This window comes from Fukomys damarensis, unplaced genomic scaffold (genome assembly GCF_012274545.1).
Source record: "Fukomys damarensis isolate Sample0158 unplaced genomic scaffold, DMR_v1.0_HiC HiC_scaffold_37, whole genome shotgun sequence".
NCBI lineage: Eukaryota > Metazoa > Chordata > Mammalia > Rodentia > Bathyergidae > Fukomys > Fukomys damarensis.
The window spans coordinates 45,878,807-45,904,105 of NW_022900949.1; the positions used below are offsets into that span (position 1 = coordinate 45,878,807).

The 25,299-nt window shown below is 39.5% G+C and overlaps 1 protein-coding gene across 1 annotated transcript in view; it reads left to right on the top strand.

Moving 5' to 3' along the window:
• Acp3 (acid phosphatase 3) overlaps positions 1-25,299 on the top strand; it is a 48,097-nt gene that overhangs the window by 5,663 nt on the left and 17,135 nt on the right. The window contains exons 2-8 of the mRNA XM_010625458.3: positions 8,595-8,690; positions 10,043-10,129; positions 10,591-10,743; positions 13,668-13,766; positions 18,540-18,632; positions 20,400-20,532; positions 24,961-25,043. Of these exons, the coding sequence (XP_010623760.1) occupies positions 8,595-8,690; positions 10,043-10,129; positions 10,591-10,743; positions 13,668-13,766; positions 18,540-18,632; positions 20,400-20,532; positions 24,961-25,043 (744 nt within the window). The remainder of the gene's footprint in view (positions 1-8,594; positions 8,691-10,042; positions 10,130-10,590; positions 10,744-13,667; positions 13,767-18,539; positions 18,633-20,399; positions 20,533-24,960; positions 25,044-25,299) is intronic.

Here is a 25,299-nt window from a genome sequence, read left to right on the forward strand (position 1 = left end):
CTCTCTCTCTCTCTCTCTCTCTCTCTCTGCATTTAAGATCCTTCTTTCTTTCACAGGATCTCTTGCTCTTCCTGGTCCCTTAAATTTTTTTATCTGACACAATGAAAGTGGACTGGTTAATAAGTAAATTTTCTTTCTGTACAAATCCTTGACATTTATTTTTTATTTGGAAAGATACTACAAAGTTTTACTTAAAACTTGAACATGAAATTCCTGTTTTCTCAGCATGGAATATTCTGAACTTCCTTCTTTACTCTCTGCAGAGAATCTGATAACTGCTTATGTAAATCATGATTCTTAGTACAGTTAATATTTAGTAGGCCATGAGTCAACAGCAAAAGAGAGCAAAAGACCAGAGAAGCAGATTTTCAGTTTATATACAACAAAGTTGCTAGCTGTCAGGCTTCTCTGCCGCAAGCAATCGTGTACCTTCCACAGGGAAACCTGTGAGCTAGACTTCTTTGATTCATGATTTCCCCGCCAACACATTCAGTAGAGACAAAGTATGGGGACTGTGGAAACAGTACCATATCCACCATTCTTGTTGTACTGTAAACCTGGGCAAGCTGGTTGAGTGGCAACTCTGTGATTTGACGGGAACCACCAGTTAACTGCATAAGTAGATTTTGTCCCCTCTGTTTTGCTCCCAATTTCAGCTAACCTCCCTTGGCTAACAAATTCTGAGTCTCCTTTCCCACCTCTCCACTCTTAGATGAATTGTATTCAGCTACTGCAGGGTAATTCTTCTATAAGGAAAACCAAAACGCAAAGTTAGTTATCTAGGAATTAATGAGTATTGCATGGAACTAATATTATTTTTCCTACCATGGCTTCCTTACTTTAATGGTAACTAGAGATTGAGCCTAGGACTTTTACACTGAGCTATAGCCCCAATTCTTTTTTTTTTTTATAGCGTCTTGCAGAGTCACTAAATTACTCAGGTGGGACTTAAACTTTCAATCCTCCTACCTCAGATTCCCAGCGTGCTAGGATTACAGCTGCATGCTGCCACACCTGGCTATAACATGATATTTCTAAGCAGAATCACCAAAGCACATCCTTTGGAATTGTTGTTACTTCAATGACTTCTGTTCTGCTTTTTGGCTTTTGGCTTTTTTGGCGCTCTCTCTCTCTCTCTCTCTCTCTCTCTCTCTCTCTCTTGATTTTTTGAGATAGTTTCACTATGTAGTTTGGGCTGTCTTTGAGCTCACTATGTAAACCAGGCTGGCCCTAAACTCACTGCAGTCCTCCTGCCTCACCCTCCCAAGTGCTTACAGGTGTGTGCCACCACACCCGGAAATGACTTATTATTAGGTGTTGCATGAGAAAAAAAAAAAATGGGTTTCCAAAGTCAAATCAGCTTTGGAGACAAAATGTGGGGCAAACTGTGTTAAAAAGTCTCTCCACTACTTAGTCTTCGATAGGCACTGGCTGAATCCTTCAAGGAAAGGATCTAGTAAATTGTTTCCTAAAATGACTATAGCATCCACCTCTCCCTTTTCCCCCAGGGAGACCTCAGCAAATTTCTGTTTAACTTATGGAGAAACAAAGGTGAGTATGGTGAGTCACGATGTACCCATCAACCAGTTTAATAATTATCACTTGGGGCCAATCCTGCTTCCTTTGTATGCCCACTCATTTCCCACACACACCACTTGGCCTTTTAAAAGTAGTCTCATGTATGTATCATATTATTCCACCAGAAACATGGAAATGCCATTTTAAAACATAATCTTTCCCTTATGCCAGGGTAAAACCACAAAGTGATTTCAGTTAGAGGGAAAAACTCCATCACATCCCACTGGTGTTTTATAGAGAAAGCGACAACAAATCATGTTCTCATTCTCGTGGGCAACTCTTCTTTCTGTATGGTTGACTTCTTCATGAAGAATTCTTGGCCAAGTCATAGGACATCTCCGAGTGATACAGCGTCCAAACCCTAAGCTCATTGTCTCTACTGGGATGAATAAATTCCAAATCGCAGTTGCAGAAATTCAAATGGTGCCGTTAACAAGGTTCAAATTCTTTCTCACACCGAGTGTCAAGCTGACTGTCTAATCCCAGTATTGACTCTATTTTCAGAATAGAAGTTGCAGGTCATACTTAGGGACACTCTAAACAGTCATTAATTCAAATTCCATCATCATTGGCCAGGTCTGGAAGCATACACAGGTCACTTAAGTGAAATAGCTGAGTTTCAAGTGCCCCAAATTGAAAGTTGGCATAAGAATGATAACTATGCTTCTTACTTCACAGAGTAGTATTTAAGATCAAATGACATGATATACATGTGGAAATGTGAACTGTGATTCAACCGTAAAGTGCTGCTGGTCTAAAATGGAAGCTTTCCAACTTTGGATAAAATCTAGGTGATCTTTAAATATTCTGTTTTAAAAATTGTGATTAAAAAAGTATATAACATAAAATACCATCTTAAACATTTTTAAGTGTAGAGTACAATGGCATCATGTGTATTTACATATTGTGCTCTCTATCACCATCCACCTCCAGAACACTTTCATTTTGAAAAACTGAGACCCGAACCCAACTCTGTACCCATTAAGCAATAGCTACCCATTTTTCCCTCCTCCTAACCCTTGGCAACCTCTATTCTACTTTCTGTCTCAATAGTTTCCTTGTTTATCTGCTTCTTTTACTTAGCATAATGTCACCAAAGTTCTAAATGATTAATTATTATTCTAGAACTTATCAGTTTAATACGGGTAACTGTGATTTGGAGAGAACAAAGCTTTTAGAAAATTACCATTTACTAGACTTTAGACTAACTACTTAGCTTGTTTGTACTCTAGGGATTCCCACCCATGAATTTTAGCTTACTTTGTCTTGGGGGAGTCACCATATGATTTGAGGAAGGGAGAGGCTGGAGGTGAGAACAGGGAAGGCTATGACCATCATTCACATAAAGCATTGATAAGAACTAAATTGGATTAGAAAGCAGTAGAATTGGGAACGAATGGATACTATTTTTAAATTGTGAAGATAGGAACCCCATGGATCAAATGTGAACATGAAAGAAAAGACAGAAACCCAAATGATCCTGTTTCCAATTAAGGTTACAGAAAAGATGATGACATGATGAAGATAGCATATGTAAAAGTCATTAACATTTGAAAACTTAAATAGAAATGTGAGGTATAAACATTAAAGAAATTAAAACAGTCCATACTACACAATGGCACAGTAGTTAAGAATTAGAATTTTGCAGGCCAAAGAATTAGACAGTCTGGGGTAGAATGCCAGCTCATCCCTTACTACTTGTATGATTTTAGCTGAATAAATTAACTTATTTGTGCCTCAATTTTGTCATTAGTAAAAATGGGGATAATAGCACCTCATGGAGTTGATGTGAGGCTTACTTGAGTTAATACATAAAAAGCACTTATAAGCCAGCCTTTCTTGTAAGTGCCCTAAACATTGTAATTATCATCAGTTTATGTGTAGTGTACATGGAGTAATACACCCCACATGTGTGCTTTATGATGTTCACCTAACCAGTTAATTAAAATACCACTTTTTGCACACACCTGTAATTGAGAGGCTGAGGCAGGAGGGTCACCATGAGTTTGAGGCCAGTTTGGGCTACATAGTGAATTCAAGGCCACCCTGAACTACATAGAGAGACCCTGTCTCAAAAAAAGAAATACTAAAATGCCAGTTTTTTCTCTATATTCTCTTTAGTCTCAAAAAGGTGATGTATTTACATGTCTTTTAAGTTCAGGAGTTTTCTTTGTAGCTTTGAACATCTGATCTAATACAAACTAGAAAAACATACATTGAAAATGTATATTTATGAAATGTATATTTATCTGCTTGACGCCAAGAGTTAGGCAGATTTCGCCCTTTGACTTTCTGACCCTCCATGACAATGGCTGAAGGAGTCTGTTGCCATTTTCCTTGCTTTCGTCATCATTATTCATGATGGAACAATACCTTTGGCCACAGGCATGTACATCTCAAGACCTGTAAACCTCTTTTTTTCCAATTCCATTAAAGTAGAATTGTAATTATAGCTAATGTGAGCATTCACCAGATGCTAGGTACTTTACTATTGGTATTTTGAATCTTCAAATTTGCCCTTAAGGCCTCTAATATTATCTTAGAATAACATCAGGTAATAAGAAACGAGCTAGAGTTCATCTTTGGTACACCAAGGACCCCGGACTCTGGGTGTTCTGATGGCATAGAATTTATGGTGTGTCTTCTAAGAAAATGAAGCCCATAAAAGTATCCACAGGAGAACCAAAGCATCAGCTCACAAACTGCCTTGGCATCTCTCTCCTTTGCTATGTGGCTCTGTAGTCACACAAGCCAACGTGAGGCACAGTTGCCTCTGGGGACCTGCAGGTTCTTTCAAGATGTTTGCTGGGAGACCACTGGACACTAAGCCATGGTGCCAAGCCAGGTCGGAGATTCTCTCAGTTTATATACAGGGACATCTCCCTGTCACGTCCCAGTGCATTTTGCAAATTCTCAAGGAAGCAAATTAAAAATTGTATTTGGCTCAAGACATTTCAACCAATCAGATTGCCACTGTAGGCACTTGAACGTGCCAAAGTGTCCTAAATCTAAAGGAATAAACAGTGCTCGTGTGTGGGGTATGTGTGTGTATTATTGGGTCTTCACACTAAGTTGTTTATGATCTTCCTGCCTCAACCTCCCAGGCTTCTGTGTTGGGCCCACAGGAGTGCATCATTAACCCAGCTCTCAATTATTGCTCTTGTTTAAATAGAAGTAGAGAATAGATGATTAGAAAGTAATAAAGGTATTTCTTAAAAGAAGAGGGTTGGATTTCCTTGTGCTCAACAGGTAATGCCCATTACCTAATATAAACACCTATGTGATGCCAATTATCACCAGTAGGAAAAGAATATATGAGGTATCTAAATTAAATGCATGAATAATACAATAACAACAATAACAGTAACAAATATAATAGAAAATCCCATATGTTAGATGCATCCTGGTGTGCTCAGTACTATACTGATGACCTTACATGTATATTATACACTGAATTCTCATGTTGCTCCTGCCTAGTAAATAATGATTTTCTTATTCTACAGCGAGATAAATTGAAGTGTCCAGAATGTAATTATTTTCCCGGGGTCACCTGGTCATTGATAAAGTAGAGGTTTAAAACCTGGCCTAAGATATGGGACAGCCAGGCCTTTTCTGTCACATTTAGAGCTTGAGAACACTGGAATACAGTTTTCAATACATCTCTTTCCCATGGGCTTCTTGTTTTTCCTTGGTCCTGGATAAAAATCTTGTTAGTCTTATCCCACCTTCTTCATTGATGAGTGCAGGATGTATTCTCACACTGATTATTTCCTTCATACTCTCTCCAGTCTATTTATCTTTGTTTTCTTTTTGCTGTGCTAGGGGTTGACTGGTGGTGTGCTCTACCACTGAGCTATATCCCCAGACCTTTTGTATTTTTAAGATAAGAGTTCCCTAAATTTCTCAGGCTGGCCTCCAACCTATAGTCCTCCTGCCTCAGCCTCTCAAGTTGCTGGGATTACATGCATGAGTCACTACACCCAACTCCATTTTATTTTCTAGTCCTCTTTATTATCAGATTTATTTCTTGGATCCTAAAAGAACAAAATAAAATAGGGTTTCATTCGTGGTAATCTTTGTGCATTAAGAGAGTCTTCAAGTGTTACCCTATCATAACAGGGAGAGGAGTTTAACATCAAGCCAAGGTCGCTTCCAGGATTTCCAGCATCAGCCCGAAGATTATGGTGTGTGTTGGGTTCCAAACCTGAAAGGACAGCATGATGGCTTACGGGACTCCAGGCGAGTTCTAGAAGCAAAGACGGGGGAGATGGGAGAAGGGAAGGCAGGAAGAAGAAAGGAGCATAGGCAGCACACCTTGTTGATAAATGAGGATGAACATAACCAGCCCTTGGTGAAGCTGGCAGGAAAACCACTGAACAGCTGGAAGAATGAGACCAAACCTATGATATCTTTGTGTTTTACCGTTTTAGGCACTAGTTGAAGATACGGGTATGGTCAAAAGATACGGTGTTGGGCCAGGGATTCAGCTCAGTGGTTCTGCTGCCTGCCTTGCAAGTGCAAGGTCCTGAATTCGATCCCCGATCCCCGCCCCCCCAAAGATATGGTGTGTGTTGATTTTTTAAAAATTGACTATAATAAAAGATCTATTGCATCAATCCTCCTCAAAGTACTCCCCTTCACTGCGAACATACTTATTTCATGTTCCTGCCACTTTCTGAAGCAGTTCTGGAAGCCATCTTTCACGAATGACTTTAGTCATATTATCAGGTCTGGCTCAATGTCCTGAATCAATTCAAAACGCTTCCCTTTCGTGCTCATTTTGACTTGGGGAAGAGCCAGATCTTTGACTTGGGTGTCAGATCTACTGAAGAAGGCAGATGAAGACACATCATCGTGTTTTTATGAGCCTGCCTTTCCCTGGAGTGGATTTGGAAGCAGCATGCACCATATTTTTTTTAATCACACTTCAAAAAGACAAAAAAGGGGGCAGCTAGCCTTTTCTACTGTCACAATAGGAGGATGCTGCTGGCTGCTAGTGTGTAGAGGATGATGAACCTCCTGCAGTGCAAAGGTCAGCTCCTACAACAAAGCGTTACCAGCCCAAACTGTCAAGAGTGCTAAGGTTGAGAAGCCCTAGTGTGTGTTGGGGGGGGTATGGGTACAGTAATCTATTGAAACCATGTAACAACTTTTATTACTTAGACCTGGGAATGTTGCAATCGCACAATTGCTTAGGAAGTAAACAGTCTCAGTGTGTTTTGATTGTAGAAAAGAAAGATACTAACAGTTAACCTTGGTAATTCCTGATCACCACCAAGTCAACCCTAGAGAACAGTGACACACAACTGTACTTCCTGCCTGGAGGGCACCCTCCCATGACACATTTCCTTACCAGACAGAAACAGTTTGTTACAACCCACTGCAGTGTTGTCCACCTATTAGTCTTATTTGTTTGGGTTTTTTGGTTTTTTTTTTTTTTGAGACAAGAGCTCGCTGTCTCCAGCTGGTTTTGAACTTACTATGTCAGCCAGGCTGGCCTTGTATTCTTGATCCTCTTGCCTCAGCCTCCCTAGTGCTGGGATTACAGGTGTGTACCATCACACCCAGTTGTCCCTCTGTTTTCTACAGCCTGTTCTACTACTCGTTTAATATCTCACTGATCTAGGGGGTCAAAAGATCAGTTTTCTTTAAATACCAGAGACACAACCCAGGTGTGAGAAGAAAGCTGTCTCACTGTCATAGAATCCCTTCTCAAAAATACCTGAAGTGTGAAACTGTTCCTTCCTTATTCAGTGCCCACTGAGCTGTTAGTAAAACAGTTTCAAAAAGCATCCATCTTGGTTCACTTTTCAATGAAACATCTTAGCCAGTAGTACAAGTGACAGACACAGGTAACCTCAGATAAAGCAAAATGTTGTGCAGCCCTCCTCAGTCCTTGGTAGCTGGGCATGGTGGTACATGCCTGTAATCCTAACACTTGGGAGGCTGAGACAGGAGGATTTCTGGGAGCTCAAGGCCAGCCAGAACTACCTAGTGAGAACTTCTGTCAAAAATTTTTTTTTTTTTTTTTTTGCTGAAATCAGTATAGACTTTGTCTTGTACTTCTTGTTGTGTTTGGTTCAGTTTAGATTACGTCGACATTCTGGGGATTGAACCCAGGGCCTGGTACATGCTCTATCATCAACCCTATCTTGTACTTCTTATTTTTCTTTCTTTCTTTTGGTTATAAAATAGCTTGGTATCTTTGGATTGGTATCTTCTGCTGAAAGCATTTAACAATTAAAATACCAAGGTTTCAAAAGTTCATACTATTCTTCCTAAAGGGAAATTTGCAATTAAAATAGCATTATGTACATATATGTTATTGAGGTGTTGAGTTAACTCACCTAAGTTCTCTGTCTGCGATTCCTTTACCCTGAACTTCCTAAAAACTAACAGATGACTGGCTCAAAATGGTCACAAATTCAACATGTCACTTTAAAAAGCCTGTACATTTTTAACACTATTATTACTATAATGGCAGTGAAGGGAGGAGTATTCTCATCAAAGTCTAACTGCAATAATGCAATCATGTAAGCTTTGTGATCCTTCCTACCTTATCCAATACACAAACCTAGCTCCATTTATATATCACCTACCTTCAATGGCTAATTTTCTTGATTCTAGCTTACCTCAAATACAAGAAAAGCATTAGTGAGCTCAGAATAATTGGTTTTGTTTTTATTTTACAGTGCTGAAAATGGAACCCAGATCTTCAGACATTGCTAAACATGTGCTGTATGACTGAGCTACATCCTCAAGCCAGAATAGTGCTTCTTAACCAGGGATGTATTTAGGGAGTCTTCGAAATCCTAATGTCCTAGTCATATCCCAGGCTAAGAGTTCAAAATTGCTAGGGATGGAACCTCATCCTCAGAAATCTCTGAAACTCCCCCGGTGACTCCAGTGGGCAGCAAAGGTTGAGAACCAGGGGTTTAGAAGAAATCCTAATTGACGAGCAGAAGCAAAACACCCAAGTGAAATTTGTGACCTTACTGTGGCATATCTATTTTCAGGTGTTTCGTCATGGAGACAGAAGTCCCATTGGCACTTTTCCTAATGATCCCATCAGAGAATCTTCATGGCCAGATGGGTTTGGGCAACTCACTCAGGTTGGTTAGGGGATTTTCAGTTAGAGGTTCTTGATGAGTCTTCAGGGAAATACAGACAAAATTGTCTGTTTTGCAAAATTTTAAAAACTTTATTGGCTTGGCTGGGTGTGGTGGCGCACACCTGTAATCCCAGCACTCGGGAGGCTGAGGCAGGATGATTGCTGTAAATTCAAGACCAGCTGGGCTACATAGTGAGTTCCCGGTCAGTCTCAACTACATAGTGAGACCCTGTCTCAAAAAAACAAAAGCAAAAAACAAAAACCTTTATTGGCTTTATTTAAGCATGAGAGATGTACACAAACAATAAAATATATGAGTTTGAATACCTGAAGAGAGCCAAAGAAAGACTTCTAAGACAGCTCTTGAGTTTTTCAGGCTTCACCTGCAAAAAGAGGGGGAAGATGTCTGCTAATCCATAAGCTGAATGAATCCTCAGGCTTGGGAAAACATAACTTTGGGAAGCAATGATATCAGAATTTTATTTATCAACTGGATACACTGGGATTGAACCTTCCTTATAAGCCAGTAGTCCCCAAATTTTGGCACCAGGGACCAGTTTTGTGGAAGACAGTTTTCCACAGATCAGGATAATTCAAGGGCATTACCTTTATTATGACCTTTATTTTCATTATTATTATGTTGTACATTTTATTTCTATTATCATCACATAATGTACTTCATTTCTATTATTTTACATTAGATTCTCATAAGGAGCATAAAACCTAGATCCCTCCCATGTACCATTCATAGTAGGGTTCACTCTCCTGAGAGAACCCTGTGCCTTTGCTGCTCTGGCAGGAGGCAGAGCTCAGGCCATGACGTGAGTGACAGGGACTGGGTGTGAATATAGATGGCACTTCAGTTGCTTGCCCTGCCATGCTCTCTTGCTGTACAGTCCAGTTCTTAACAGGACCTGTACTGGTTGGGGACTCCTATTAGAAGTGGTTTGTTACATACAAGGAGCAGTACTTCTAAGGAAGAAGGAGAAGGTGAACTGGGGAACAAAGACATCTTAGTTGTTCTTCCAGGGTCCTCCCACCTCACTTGAAAGAATGGATAGCTTCACAGATGAACCACTTACTTTAGATCAGGTCAACCCCCAATGATCAACCAAATACTAAGTGCAAGTCTCTACAAGTGCTAACAGATATGAAAGGGTGTGTATCCTTAGGGAGTCAGTCCCGACTCACAATCACAGCTTTCTTTTCCTGTTTTCATTTAAGTGTGTATTTTAAAGTAGGACCATTGAAGCACAACTTGTTCACTTCCACATTTACAAGGAGGAGGGATGAAAATGAATTCCTATGATAACATGATTCATACTTTTCCTAATTTTTACTTTTTTTCTATAGCTTGGAATGAAACAGCATTATGAACTTGGAGAGTATTTAAGGAAAAGATATGGAACATTCTTGAATGAGTCCTACAAACCTGAACAGGCAAGTTGGGGAGCCAAGAAAGGGAAACTTGACTCTTGAAAGAACTAAAATAATTCCACATATGTAAACATGTTTTGCCTATTTTTCAGTTAACCTATCCAGTCAGAGATGTTGTTTATAAATATATCATCATTGTAGGATTTTTTCATAAAAATGTATGGATGCGAGTAAGTTTAAAATTGCATGAACATCTATCTGTGTAAATACTATGACTTGTCGGGTAGCTGCTGCTTGATTGGTATTTTGTCAACTCAACTGTTGGCCTACTAGGTTACTTTGCCCCATGGTATGCTCATAACATCACCTGTCCTATAGCAGATACTGTGCTTATAATGTTCCCACGAAGCCTGCTATTAGTTTAGTGTGGATGTCCTGCTCTTTTTCTGATACCTGTTAGCCCCACAGAAAGAAAATCTCACATTTCCTCTAATCTGGCCTCTGCCTTGCTTTTCCCACTCTAGGTTTATATTCAAAGCACAGATATTGACCGGACTTTGATGAGCGCTCTGGCAAACCTAGCAGCCCTGTTTCCCCCATGGGGCACCAGCATCTGGAATCCCAGCCTGCTCTGGCAGCCCATTCCAGTGCACACAGTTGCTCTGTCTGAAGATCAGGTCAGTACACAGGGAGGTCTGAGAGAGTTCACATGGGCCAGGAATAAGGGAGGCCAGGCTGCTCGGACTTGCTCAGAATCTGGGATTCTGCTCATGCCTTGGGCTGGGAAGTCTTTTTCTTTCTTAAATAAAGGTTCAAGGGACAACATAGAACATGGGAAGCCCTACAAAAGAGACAGTAGGAACTGAATTTTTCTTTGACTGGCTATCATCCCTTTTGTTTTGTCACCATTTCAACTTTTGTCCATTCTCCTCTCTCCCGTCTTTATACACGTACATAAACACACAAATCTCCTGGTGCTCCACCTTCAGTTCCCTGAACTTTGATGCCCAACATAAGTTTCTTCTCTCTCGAGAATCTAAAGATCTCCCTTCCTTTCAAACACTGTTCCTGCCTATGAAAATCTGCATTCCTAGATAGAGGAGAAAAGAAAAATTTGAGTGCATAATTGGTGTGCAACATTTTATATATGTCATCGTTGTGCTTGCTTTTGCACATATACAACATCTGCCATCTTATTAACCTTTTATAACAACCTTGAAGGGCAACAGTATTGTACTCTTGTACAGCAAGGGCAAAACAGTTCTCGGAGAAGTTAAATAACAAACAGAAGTGACCCAAAGTCACATGGCTACCACTTTAGGATCAAAACAAGGCCTTTTGGATCCCTAAGCAATCTTCTTCCCTAAGTGTCATATTAGAATCACCTGGAGAGTTTTCAAAACTGCTGATGCACAGGGCACTGCTCCTAACAAATCAAACTTTCTGCGGGTAGGACCCAGGGATGAGTATTTTAAAAATAATCTCCCGACACAATTCTATGGAGGGCCAAGTTTTAGAGCCAGTATCATAAACCAAGCTGCCTGAATGGGGATTTATTTACATGGGGTAGGATATTGTTATGCCCAAGTTGCAAAGTCTCCAAAGACCACCAACGAGTCAGGTCCGATGCAATTACAAGAGGAGTTTATTGCAAGCTCGAGCCTGGACCCTTGGGTGTCACTGTCACAGCGGCTTCAGACGGAGAGCCCAGATCCATCTTTGAAGCAGGCTTATATAAGGTTAGGGAGACTCTTCCTTTTTATAGGTCCTATTTTTAGCTCTCGCTTACTATTAGATATTCGAAGGGCACTGGGAGGGTACTTACTGGAAAATTACTAATACCTACATTCACAGAATTAATTCCTCTTTTTAAAGAGCATCTGATTAAATAAATTCTATAATTAACAAAGACTACATATGTAAGCAATGATATCAGCAGGTGGCTACCTATGTCAGCTATGACTAATACCTATGTTGGCTAAATCAAATTATCTTAAGCATGGAGAATTCATCTTTGGATCATAAAAAGAGGAACAGAAACAGGGTGGAGATGCAGAGATGCCCTAAGACAGCCTGCCCTAAAAAGAGGAACAGAACACAGGGAGACTGTCATACAGAATGGAATTTCTGCAACTCTGTTCTGGGCAAGGGGCACAGAGGTGGGCAAAGGGCACAGAGGGAGCCCACCTTGACCTGAAAACTTGGTTCTTATAGATATAAGGTTAGGGCTGAGAAGAAATTTAAGCTAGGTCACATAGGTAGGAGCAAAAGATGTCAGTTGATCAAATAGAAGCTCTTATAGAAGTTGAAAAACAGATTATGGTGGCTTAGATTGTGAGGAGACAATGAAAATAACCAAAAAAAAAAAAAGAAAGAAAAGAAAAAAGAAAAGAACCAAAAGGGACTTATTTTAAATACATTCCAAAAGTAGACAAATAAAAGTAGTCTATAAAGCAGCTTTATAAATTTTGCCATTGGTAAAAGAAGAGAATTTGCCAAGGGGATATGATTAAAGATGAAAAAGTTGAGTACAGCTTTGAACACGTTAAAGTTAAGGTCTTCAGTATCCAAACATTCCAACAGTGCTCTCCACCAGGGGCTGGAAATTCAGGACAGATGGAAAGTAAAAGCAACAAAATACATGTGTATGTGTACCTGTTTATGTGTGGTACTTGGGATTGAACACAGGGCCTTCTCACTGAGCTATATCCTCAGCCCTTTTCTTAATTTTTTGAGATAAAGGCTTGCTAACTTGCCCAGGCTGGGTTTAAACTTGTGATCCTCCTGCCTCAGCCTCCCAGAGTGCTAAGATTACAGGCATGCACCACCGTGCCCAGCTAACAAAATATACCAGGGAGTCACCAACCTATAAATTATAGTTAAAACTACAAGAGATTATGGAATTTTAACTTCTTTTAAGATTATCATGTTGTCTTTGTAATAGGTTTTAAATTGCATTTTCCATACATTTAATATACACCTTCATTTTAATAGTCTGAAAATTTACAAGAACTGAAGCCAACTTATGGTTAATTGATGTCTTAAGAGTCTTTCCAGAACCTCTAATATTCTTGTGGGGAAGAAGGGTTTACACAGATGTGCACCAACTGGTAGAAATTAAAGGGCTTGGGGAACAAGCAAGATAATAGTTTTTCATACAGAAACCCACCAGTTGTGAATATTTACTAACAGCACATTCCTAGTTAGGCCAGTTCATGAAAGAAAAAAAAATAAGATGTTTCAGATCTGGGTATATATTCTACTTATTTTGAGATATGCTGACCATTTGTCTTGTTCCTTCCAGTTTTAGAATTTCACCTTAGCTCAAAGCACATTTGAATCTTTTATTAAGGTTGCTTTAGTCCTAATGAGGCTGGTGCAGCTAATTTTTCTCAGATCCTTTTCTTTGTTAGTACCCGTGTGTCGTACATAATGTTTATGCTCCGTGTGTAGAGTTTGAGCATGCACATAACACATCATCATCATTCTTTTTTCATCCCCTCCCCTTCCCAACCTCCCCCCTCCATCCATCTCTTGTGCAGCTTCCTTGTCAAGGTTCTGCCAACTAACTAAGGTCTAATGATTTTTCTTTTGTCCCCAGTTGCTCTACCTGCCTTTCAAGAACTGTCCTCGTTATCAAGAACTCAAGAGTGAGACTTTGAAATCGGAGGAATTCCAGAAAAGGATTCAACCTTATAAGGTTAAAAGTAGTATTGCTTAGTGGTATAATTGAGTGTGAAAGGCAAGACAAAGGGTGATGCTTTAACAGCTTCTCCTTCTATTGTTTTTTGAGACAGTGTCACTACGTACTGCACTCCACGCTGGCTTTACTATGTATCCCAAGTTGGCCTCAAACTCAGGATCCTCATACCTCAGTCTCCCAAGTACTGAGATTACAAGCATGCACCTTCATGCCTGGCTAAGCTTCAGCTTCTTAAAACCATGGGGTGAACATATCTTCAACGGCTGATTACAGCAATGGCTTAGAAGAATGATGGAGAACCTTCTAGAGATTTCAGTGATACCAACAGCCCACTGCAGTGCGCGTGCCTTAGGTTTCCCACCACTGACTTAGAATATTGGGTGTGGGAAATCATTGTTACCTGATCTGCTTCCCTGTACAAAAGGCCAAAAACCAGTAGAGAAGCCAGTCTTCTTCAAATTTGTTCCTATGCCCCTATCAAGAACCAGGTGCAAGTGATCCTAACATCACCTGCTTTATCAAGGCTGAAGCACTGGGGGTTTTTCTATACACAGAATAGATTTTCTTGAAGCCAGGTGTGGTGGCACACATCTATAATCCCAGCATTTGGGAGGCTGAGGCAGTAGGACTTCAGAAAGTTCAAAGCCAGCCTGGGTGACGTAGTGAGTTCATGACTAGCCTGAACTGCAAAGCAAGACCCTGTCTCAAAAAAACACAAGCATATCAAAAAAGAATAACTTTTTGTTTTTGTTTTAAGAACTATCCTCTTCCCAAAAGGTAGATGCAAAGCTTTATATTTAAAAAAAAACACTAATCTTTGAGTCAGTTATACATTGGGTACAAAAATCAGAAAGAATAAAAAGAAATACAGTGGGAAGTCTCTCAAGGACACCATGAGTAAACACTGGCATTGTTTTCCCAATCATTTCCAGTTTCTTTATGCATACACAAGATAACACAAGGGTTTTCTGATAGTTTCCCAATTTGTTACACAATTTGTTACACAAGAGTGATATACTGTTTATAACCCGGGGCACTTGGATTTTTTTCTTATTGTTGATTTTGTTTTTTGTTTAATAAATGTTTTTGAAATATTTTTCTGTATACAAAGAATTCCCCCAACTTTTCTTCCTTTTTTGTAAATGTGCTGTACTCAAATTGGTGGATTCACCATAATTTACTTAACCAGCCCCTATTGATGAAAATATGGGTTATTTACAATATTTCATTTTTACAGTCTAAGTGAATGCATTGTGAATCTGAATAATTTCACAAGAATATCTATGCAATATTATATCAGAAATTCTGGGTCTCTTTGAAATACTATCAGATTTCCCTCTAGAGAGGTTAGATCAATTTCTATCCTTATCAGGCCTGCAAGAGGTTACTATTTCTCCCCAATCTTGCCAATAATATGTAGAAAATGTTGGAAGAATTTGCAAACCTGATAAATGAGAAAGGTATCACTGGACTTATCCTTCCTAAATTAGGAATAAGATAAGAAAGACCACTGTTACCACTCTTATACCACATTGTGTCTACTGCTTTTCTCTTACAAAAACTTGGGTTTCTTCATCTACTTAAATATTATTTGTATTTTTTGTCTATTCCTGTACCTTTATTATTTTTCTTTTGTTACTGGTTTTTGTTTTTCCTATATATTTTAGATACTTTCATTGTATATTTTAATAGTCCTGCCTGTGATATGAATGGCAATTTTTATATAGTACATGCATTGTTTTCATACTTTTTTTTTTTTTTTTGAGACAGGGTCTCACTGTATAGTCAAGACTGACCTGGAACTCACTATGTAGCCCAGGCTGGTCTTGAACTCACAGCGATCCTCCTGCCTCAGCCTCCCGAGTGCTGGAATTACAGGCGTGCGCCACCATGCCCGGTTTATAGTACATGTATTGCTGTTACATGTATTTGCCTGTTGACTTTATTTATGATGTTTTGGCCATGTAGGCTGTAAGTATTTCCATATATTCTTAGATGGCTTCTATATTTTGAGTTTCTTATTTACTACGTTATGAGGGAAGTATCCAAGCCTTTCTTTTAATTCTTTGACAGCTTCATTTATATGTTGCATCCATTCTCAGTTTGTACTAGTGTTAGTTTTGACACTCATATCCTGCTGACGGTTTCTTCCCAGATTATTTAAATGTCCCATCACTATTTATTGAAAAGTTCATCTATTTTCATTTAGTTAAGCTATTACTTAAATTCCCTCATATATAGAATCTTTCTGGAATTTCTATTCAGTTCACTCAGCAAAAACTATGGTTTTAATTTCTAAGACTCTGTATTATGCTTTAATATCTAAAGTGTTGGCCATCTTTCATTGCTCTACATTTTCTGAGTTTTCATGGCTATATTTGTTAATGTTTTTGCAAACTTTTGAGTCAGCTACTATAGTACCAAAATATTTACTTTTTTAGTGTTTTTCTTGGGATCATATTAAATTTATAAGTTAACTTAGGTAGAATTTGCACTTTTTAAATATTAAGTCTTCTTTTTCAAGAATACAGTATGTTTTTCCTTTTATTATTTTAAAGATTTTAGGATTTTCTTCTTAGTCATTACACTTTTTGATGTTTGTTCCAAGTTTTTAATATCTGCAACTAATAACAGTTTCCCTCTAATTTTCTGGTATTTATACCTCTGATTTCTGTCATTTGTTTATTTTTATTTGTCAGTAATTACAGTATAAAATTATGTGGTAGTGTTGGTAGCAGGTGTCCTTATCTTATTCTTGATTATAGAGTTTTTTCTCCTTTTTTCCATAATAAAAATATTTAATATTTTGCTTTTAATTTTTTTCATTGAGTTTATTGGTGCTTTTTAGGTATACAGTACAATTACATTCATCATTGGGATCTTGTACCTTTACATGACAGGTCTTGGTTCTCATTTTTTCCCATACCCCTGCCTTCCCTTCACCCCCTCCACCCTTCCCTATTTACAAAAACTTTGTTTTCATTATTTTGTTTTCTCATATTTTTTCTTTTCCCTTCTTTCCTTTCCCCTATCCTTCCCCCTTCCCTTACTCCTTAAGCCATTTTTTTTCCTATTTCACATTATCAGTTATACAATTTAACCTTATTTAACTTTTAGTTTCTCACACCAGAGAAACTACTTGGTGTTTACTTAAGTGTGTTCTAGTTATTTCACTTAGGAGTATGGCCGCTGAGCCGGGTATTTAGTTCTGCTGCCTGCCTGGAAAGCATAATGACCTGAGATCGATCCCCGGTACAAAAAAAAAAAAAAGAGTATGACCTCAACGTGCATCTATTTAGCTATAAATGTCTCTAGTTTTTCATTCTTTATGGCTGTGTAGTACTTCATTTTATAGACAAAACACATCTTCTTTAGTCTCCAACTGATGGGCAATTGGGCTATTTCCAAGTTTTAGCTATTACAAACTGTGCCGCTATAAATATGGGTGTGCATATATCTCTGTGGTATGAGTCTTTTAATTCTTTTGGAAAAATACCCAGCTGGGGAATAGGTGGGTTTCTCCTTTTTTATTGTTGTTTGGTTTTGGTTTTGGTTTTATTTTGGTACTGGGGAGGTTTCTCCTTTTAATCATGCTGGCTTTTAAGCCAAAATGCAATACATATATTTTTATCAAATTAAGGAAGTATCCATCTTCCCTGTTTTCAAGTGTTTGTTTTTTTAAATGAAGATTTTTCAACTATTCTCAAATCAAAGCCTTTTCTTCAAATGTGACATTGAATTACTAATTTTTGTTTAGCTCTTTTGCACTGATGTTTACAAGTGACATTGAACTATAGTTTTAGTTTTGGGGTAGTTTTTGTCAATAGTGAGGATACATCTGACTCAAAAATTTTTGAGTTTTCTTTCTATGCCCCCAAACAGTTCACATAGCATTAAAACATTTTACTTTTGAAAATTTTGGGAGAATTTCCTCCTCCATAACATCATCTGGCCTTGGAACTTTTATGTGTGGGGTTGAGGAGGTGGGGAGCTCTTTAACAATGATTTCAATTTATTTTATGGATGTCTGTTGGGGTTAATATTGGCAAAATATAGTTTCCTACAAAATGTATTCATGAGACAAACAACATCTTCCAAAAGTGTTCCCAGAAATTGCTGCCAATTTCAACAGATAGCTGCATGAGTCTCATTATGACAATCTAAGAACATAGAAACTAGTGAAACATTTGCATTTCACTCAGATTTCTCAGTCATGGTCAGAGACCAGTTCTAGATCCTGTTGTTTTTTCCCGGGAAGCTTTGGCCAGGCCTCTGCTTTCTCCTTTCACCCAATGCATTCATTTATATATTAATTACTCTTCACTTACTTCTAAAAAGAATCTTAGGCAGAGCACTTCAGTCAGATCCCAAGAGAAATGAAGCAGTAAGCCTGCATTTACATGCGCTTTTCATGTACTAATGAGAAACAGTGAATTAGTGTGTGTGCATGAAGTTCTTTGCCTGTTGTTAACACACCCAAAGTTACTGGTAGGCATTTCTGTGAAGAACAGCGATTCTCACTGGGCACAAATTCGCAATGCAGGAACCATTTGGCAATGTCTGGAGACAATTCGGGCAGTCGTGACTCGAAGACTAGGAGGCTACTAACGTGAATGGGGCAGAGGCCAGGATACTACTAACCATCTCATAATGGTGGGCCAGCTCCTCACAGCAAAGCGATCCATCCTAAAATATCAAAATACTGTGTGCTACAGATGACAAATATATAAATATTTATATCGAAATATTTTTTCTCTGTGTTTGTTCCAGGATTTTATAGAAACCTTGCCAACACTTTCAGGATTCCAAAGCCAGGACCTTTTTGGAATTTGGAGTAGAGTCTACGATCCTTTACATTGTGAGGTAAAAGAGAAAATATTAAAGATTAATTTTCAATCTAATTTTATGATTTATTCCTATTTTGAAACAGGTGGATATATCTTTCTTCTCTTTTTTATCTACCTGTCTATTTCTGATACACCCTTTGATATTGACACATAATTCAAACTTTTCTTTTACAGTCCTAAAAATCTTGACTTCTCTTTTATTTCCCATTATTTATGATTCCACCCTTTAGAAAATTGCAAACAAAATTGCTTTTCTTCTCTACATTGTCACTTACTTATTTTGCAGTCATTCAGGAATGCTGGGTTTCTGTCACAGGTTTTAATGAAAAACAAAATGTTACACAAAAGAGGAGAGAAAAATTGTCCAATTTCTGGTTGCAGAAAGAAACAAGACAGCTATAAGCCCGGCCATTAAAACTGGTGTATTGGGTCAGAACAGTTTTGCTGTGTGGTGCATTTGGAATAATCTTTGTAACTAAATTAGTATTGTTTTTTCAAAGATATATGATGTTTTTTGCTCACCGGGCTCCATTTCTGGCAGGAGAAAAAAGTACTTTCTATCCTTGTTTTGAGTGCACAGAGGGAAGAAGTTGCTTTCCTAGCTCTGAGATGAGTTTCCCCCACCCATAGCAGCTTACTGACCCCGCCACATGCTGCTTTCTTAATACCTTCACCTTTTTTATCAGTATCTGTCTCAATGAAGATTTGTTACCTTTATAAAAGATCTTCAATGAAGACAAGAACATACTTCTTAGTTACATTCTATGTTTTTCTTCCTTTTCATTGTGCTTGTTTTGTTTATTCTGGGTATTAACGTAGGGCCTCAGGCAGGCTGAGTACATGCTCCACCACTGAGCTACACATCCAGCTTCTTGCTCTGGCTTAATCTGAGCTGTTCCACAATGAGGCCATGTAATGTGGTATGTTTCTCACATCCCTCTTGTCTATTTGTCCTGTTTCACTTCCCTTTGCTCTCTTCTTTTATGATCTCTCTCTCTCTCCCTCCCCCAAAGGCTTTAAAACTAGGAGAATCCTCAACTCTTCCTAATGGGTAAAGAATACTGGTGCAAGGTCTCTACCTGCCCTACTATTTACCATGTCCCAGAATCAGGAAGCTAGAAGTTCACAGGGACAGGCATATGTTATCAAAGGCTCCAGAAATACATTCCCTTCCTAACTGGCCTCATCTGGCTTTTAAGGAAATGTCATCTAATTCTGTTGGACTTTGCCTTTCCCACAGGCTTATAGAAAGGTTTAGAACCTTTCATAAAAGAACATGGTACATCCTTGTCCTACTCTACACTTAATCCGCAAAATATAAATCACACACTGACTCAGAGTCAAGCCAGAGGTTGTGATAGAAAAGAGAAAGTTAGTTTCTGTAATTCTTTTTCTTTTGAAAAATCATATGTATCATAATGTAAATTCTAGAAATCATTATTCTTGAAAAATCATAATGTAAATTCTTCAAAAGAAATGACAAGATAAGAAAGACTGGCCCCAGTAGCTCTTAGAGATGAAAGAGCATCTTTTTTCAGGGTGGGGTGGGGGTTGTTTTGTTTTTTGAGACAAGGTCTTGCTATGTAGTTCATACTGGCCTCAAACTCACCAAGCAGGCCAGGGTGGCCTCAAACTTGGGGTGATCTTCCTGCCTCAGCTCCCTGAGTGCTGGGACTACAAGCGTATGTCACCACACCCAGATGGAGAATCTTTTTACAGTCAACGAAAAAGTTATTCGTAAATAAAAATGTACACATATTCTCTTCCTTTTTATTTGCTGCAGGGTGTTCACAACTTCACTCTACCCTCCTGGGCCACAAAGGACACCATGACTAAGTTGAGAGAATTATCAGAATTATCCCTCCTGTCACTCTATGGAATACATAAGCAGAAAGAGAAATCTAGACTCCAAGGGGGTAAGTATTTCAAAAATGAGAGGTGTATAAGATTGGATGCTCTGGATCTGTGTTCCAGTCCTACCACAGATCCATGGACTGACCTCAAATAGGCCAATAACTTTTGCACCATTTTCCATTCTGCAAAAGGGAGACAATAGTAATACCCACTTCATAGGTAGTAAGGACTAAAATGAATATATGTACCCAAAAAGCTTAGAACAGACAGCATCTGGAACCTAATATACTATTAGTAAACATTGTATTTCTGTAATCGTATATTACTTATTCTGGGCCTTAATTTTTCCCATCTGGAAAATTAAAGCTTTGGGCTAAAGCTAAATGGTTCTTTCCATGTCTTCCAGATGAAATAATCAATGATTTGTGTCTAAGTCCCAGGAAAATCAATTGGTGGTCTATAGGATGAATTTTTCAAGTGGGAGGTTTGGCAAAAGTGTCTTGTTTGCCTGAAGCCCTGGGTGGTGAGCATTGTTTAAAGTAATAGAACATATTTTTCAGGCTAAGTATGCATTATAAATTAATGCCTGTTACAATCAACAAGTTATGACAAGGTTATTGGTCATGAAATGTGTTGATATTTATTTACCAGCGATGCCCCCCTCTCAGAGTTGGCCCTTGACAGCATAAAACACCCTGCCATCATGAAGGCGGACACAAGCAGGAGGATGTGGGGTCTTTGTATCAAGCTAGGTGAGTTTTAAGAAAGAAGCCAGGACCAGAGGACAGGGGCAAATATCAGGGCTGCTGACTGAGCAGCCTAAGACACTAGCGAGTGAGGCTCAGGTGTGATTAATGTAGGCATTACTACTAATTAAGGATAAAAAGCAAGAGAAGGTCTAGTATGTGAAAGATTCACTTAATTGTGAAATCTCAAGCCTTAGGGAGACGTTCGAAGTGAGGCTGACAGTGAATTCCAGACATTTTGAGGAAACCAGGTGTTGCTCCCCACCTGTCAGGACAGGTTCATCAGAACCCTAAGAGAATGCATAAGAGCATTGTGGGGGCTTGGCAAGTGGGGGAGAGGCTCTCTTGGGGCTGTGTAATTAGAGAAAGAATTCAAATCACCAAGCAGAGGAGGAGTCCGGTACAGCCAGGACAGCAGGGCTGCACATAACCAGGAGAACAGCTAATGAGGTATGAAACCAAGCAAGTTTGGAGAAAATTATGTGAGCTAAACAAAGCAGGTTGGAGCTAATCTTTCAGGACAGCAGTAATTAATGACATGAAGATGTTGCAGACCTGCTGTCACAGAAGCCCTGCTTGTGCAGCACAGAGGCAGACTTGAATTTTCAAGTCCTCTCTCCCCACTGAGGGCAGGAAGAGCAAGCCTCAGCCCTGAAGGAGGGGAGCGTATCCAAAGAAGAGGCTTAGATGAAGCGTGGGAGGTTGGCCTAATTACCAGGTGGTATACCGACTCTATGTAGAAGACAGGCCCAGGAAGAAGCTCAACCTTATATGTCACCACTGAACCACCAGGCTTCATCTCTGGCTCCCCAGGTACTAGCCTAAGGCTCAGTCTTACCCAATAAGACAGCAAAGGTTGAGCTCTTGATTTGTTTCCTCCAAGCTCAACACGGAGGACTCAGGAATCCAGCCCCTCAAATTATAGTCCCATTGTCCTGTGGCACTCCCATCACCTAGCAACAGACTTGAAATGCAAAGCTCAGACCCCAGTTGAACTAAAATCTGCATTTTAATAAATCCTAATATGCCTTACACAAAACAGGAGTTGACAGTAATCTAATATTAGACGTCAAGGTGAACATGTATAAATAAGGAAGGGGTTTGTCCTAACAGCTTGTTCCTGTTTCCACCCTTTTTTTCCCTTTAGCTACTAGAGGATAATTTGAGGATAAACCATTTCCCCTCTCTGGGCCTCAATTTCCCCATCTAAGAAAGAGATTAAACTAGATTCTGTGTATAAGAGTTCTTCTCTGAGATGGTCTCTGGTCTTGGATCCTAAAATCGGGCATTTATGGGGACCCACTTGCCCTTCTCTCCAGAGGAGTTCCAGTGGCATTGTTAAGTCAGAAAACTAATTCCTACATGAGTCTGCCAGACCTCAAGCTCAGCCTATTGTTCAGATCTGACTAGACAAGAAGGATTTGCCAACTACATGCTTGTTGAATGATGAAGCAACTGAAAACAGAACTGCACGGAAGACATCCATTGTCTGAGGGACACAGAGTCCAAGAACATCAGGATTGTGACTGGCTTCCTGTGACCTTTGCCAGAACTTGTGTTCCGTCACTTGGTTTCAAGGGTGATGCTGTTCAGTAAAGTATACACAAACACACCTAAAAAATCCCCAATAGTTGTTTAGGAACATGTATCTATCTACTCTTGATGTAGACCACGGGTTGGCATACTACTGCCCACAGGCCAAACAGCCCACTCCTATTTTTGTAAGCAAAGTTGCTGACACAGGCACACTCATTCATTTAATGCCTTGTTGATGACAGCTTTCAAACTACCACTGAAGAATTGAAAAGTTGCAACAGGTCTTATGCCCACCAAGCCCAAGATATTTGCCATCTGGCCTTTGTCTGGCAAATAGAAAGGTTAGCCAACTTTACTGTAGCTCAGGAATGAAGGATGGGAACATTATGAATTCTGATAATGGAGTTTTGTCTAGTTTATACCAATTTAGTAAAGGATGCCACAGGGAACTTAGAAGTTATTTTATGCTCCAGTGTGGTCTAAAGATCATGTGAAGGGATTTCCAACGTATTTGGTTCAAAGCCAAGCCTTCCTGCTTACAAATTGTACCATCTTGGGTAAGTTGCTGAGCCTGAGTCTTAGTTTCCAGACCTATAAGATAGAATATTGACATGCTAGAGCCTGGGGATAGCCCATTTCTAAGAATCGATACCATAATCATTGCCAAGGCTGCATCTGCCCAAAGGGGCCTGTTGATAAAAGGCAGGTTGCTAACTACACATGGCTCTCATGACTCTAGACCCTTGGCAACAGAATTTGGTATGAGATGGCGTGAAGATCAAGCTAATGTTGCTAAGTATTCTTGAGGGCAACTTTCTCTATGGCAAGGTGATTTAGACCCATTAGAGATGTAACGTATAGTTTCTTATATTCCCAATCCAGGAAAATCCAGCCACTGCAGATATATTGTGCATATTGACGTGCATCCCCTCTTCTTATAATTTAATGAGCTTTTGGGAGGGCAGGTATCATGTCTGGTCCACCTAGAACAGTGCCTGGCCCATCATAGCCATTCATACTGAATTTGCTGAGTGGGCCAGACTCTGGGACTACTGACAGTTAGCACCAATGCCTGCTTATTTCCAAAAGCTAATAAACATTACTGGTCATTTTCAGGCCAGGGGAACCCATGTACAGTAGAGAGACCACCAGAGACACAAGGAATCTCTTTTGAAATTCCTAAACTGAAATAGTTGTTGAGTCTCTAAGGCAACATGGTCTCAAAATAGATTTTGGCAGCCAGGTATGGTCACACACACACACACACACACACACACACACACACACACATGCACACGATCCCAGTACTCTGGGAGACTGAGGCAGAAGGAACTCAAGTTCAAGCCTATCCTGGGTAACTTAGGAATTTAGTGAGACTCTGTCTCAAAATTAAAAATTTTAAAAAGGGGCTGAGGTGGTAGTTTAGTGTGAATCCCCAGCACTGTTTAAAAAAACACATGATGACCCTAAGACATGCATTTTTCAGTGTCTGCAAATAGGATGGAGAGTGTCTGCCTTATGTGGCCTCTGGAGCAACAAGAGTTAGGTCTTTAGATTTGAAGGCAAAAAACAAAACAAAACAAACAAAAAAACCCTCTACTAATGACAGAGATGGTATATGAAAGCAAAAACACTTGCTGCTGCCCAGTTGTGACCCCAGGGTAACCTGAGGAAATGGCCCACAGAAAACAGCTCATAATCTGTGCACACATTGGGAGAGTTGCTTTCTCCCCTGGCCTCCCACAGGTCTGACTGCAGGAGGGTGGGAGCAGATGCAGATGTGCATGCCTTGCCATTGTTCCAGTTCTGCTTAGGAGAAGATCCCTACTAAACACTGTCTTTGTGATCTGAAAAGGCCATCCGGAGTTCCTTCTAAGTTTATCAGCCTCCTTCCTAACTTGAGCTTTAACAAAACCTGGTAGAGCATCCAGCTATCCAGCTCTCATTTCCCAGAGATCTGAGGCACTTAATATCTATCCAGGCTTCAGTTTCCCTAGCTAAAAATGAGGGACAAGCTGAGGATTCAGTAAAATCGTTGGTGTATGTCATGTTACCTACATACTGCAGATGCTCAAAGAAAATTAGGTCTTTGCTTCTCTCATGGAATCACTGCAAGGAAAATCTAAATTATGAGCAGACAAAAAGCTCGTAAATCAAAATATAAGCCTGTGTTCCAATAATCTGCAATGTTACTCTATCTTCTTTAAGGTGTCCTGATTAATGAAATCCTGAATCACATGAAGAATGCAACTCAGCCGCAAAAGTACAAAAAATTTGTCATGTACTCCGCAGTAAGTAGTCTTATCTTCGTGGAACATCCATTTTTTCAAGTGTCTAATGTCTTGGAATGTGGGGCCTTGTCTTCTTCATCTCTGTGTCTTCAGCTCTCAGAGTCCATTAGGCATCTGCACAAAGCTTTCAGAATTACGTGTGCCATTCTGGCCCTTGAGGAATTTACAGTCTAACACTGATACTGATGAGACAAATAGGGATGGGGATGTAGCTCAGTTACCAGACTGCTCGCCTAGCGTGAGCAAAGCCCTAAGT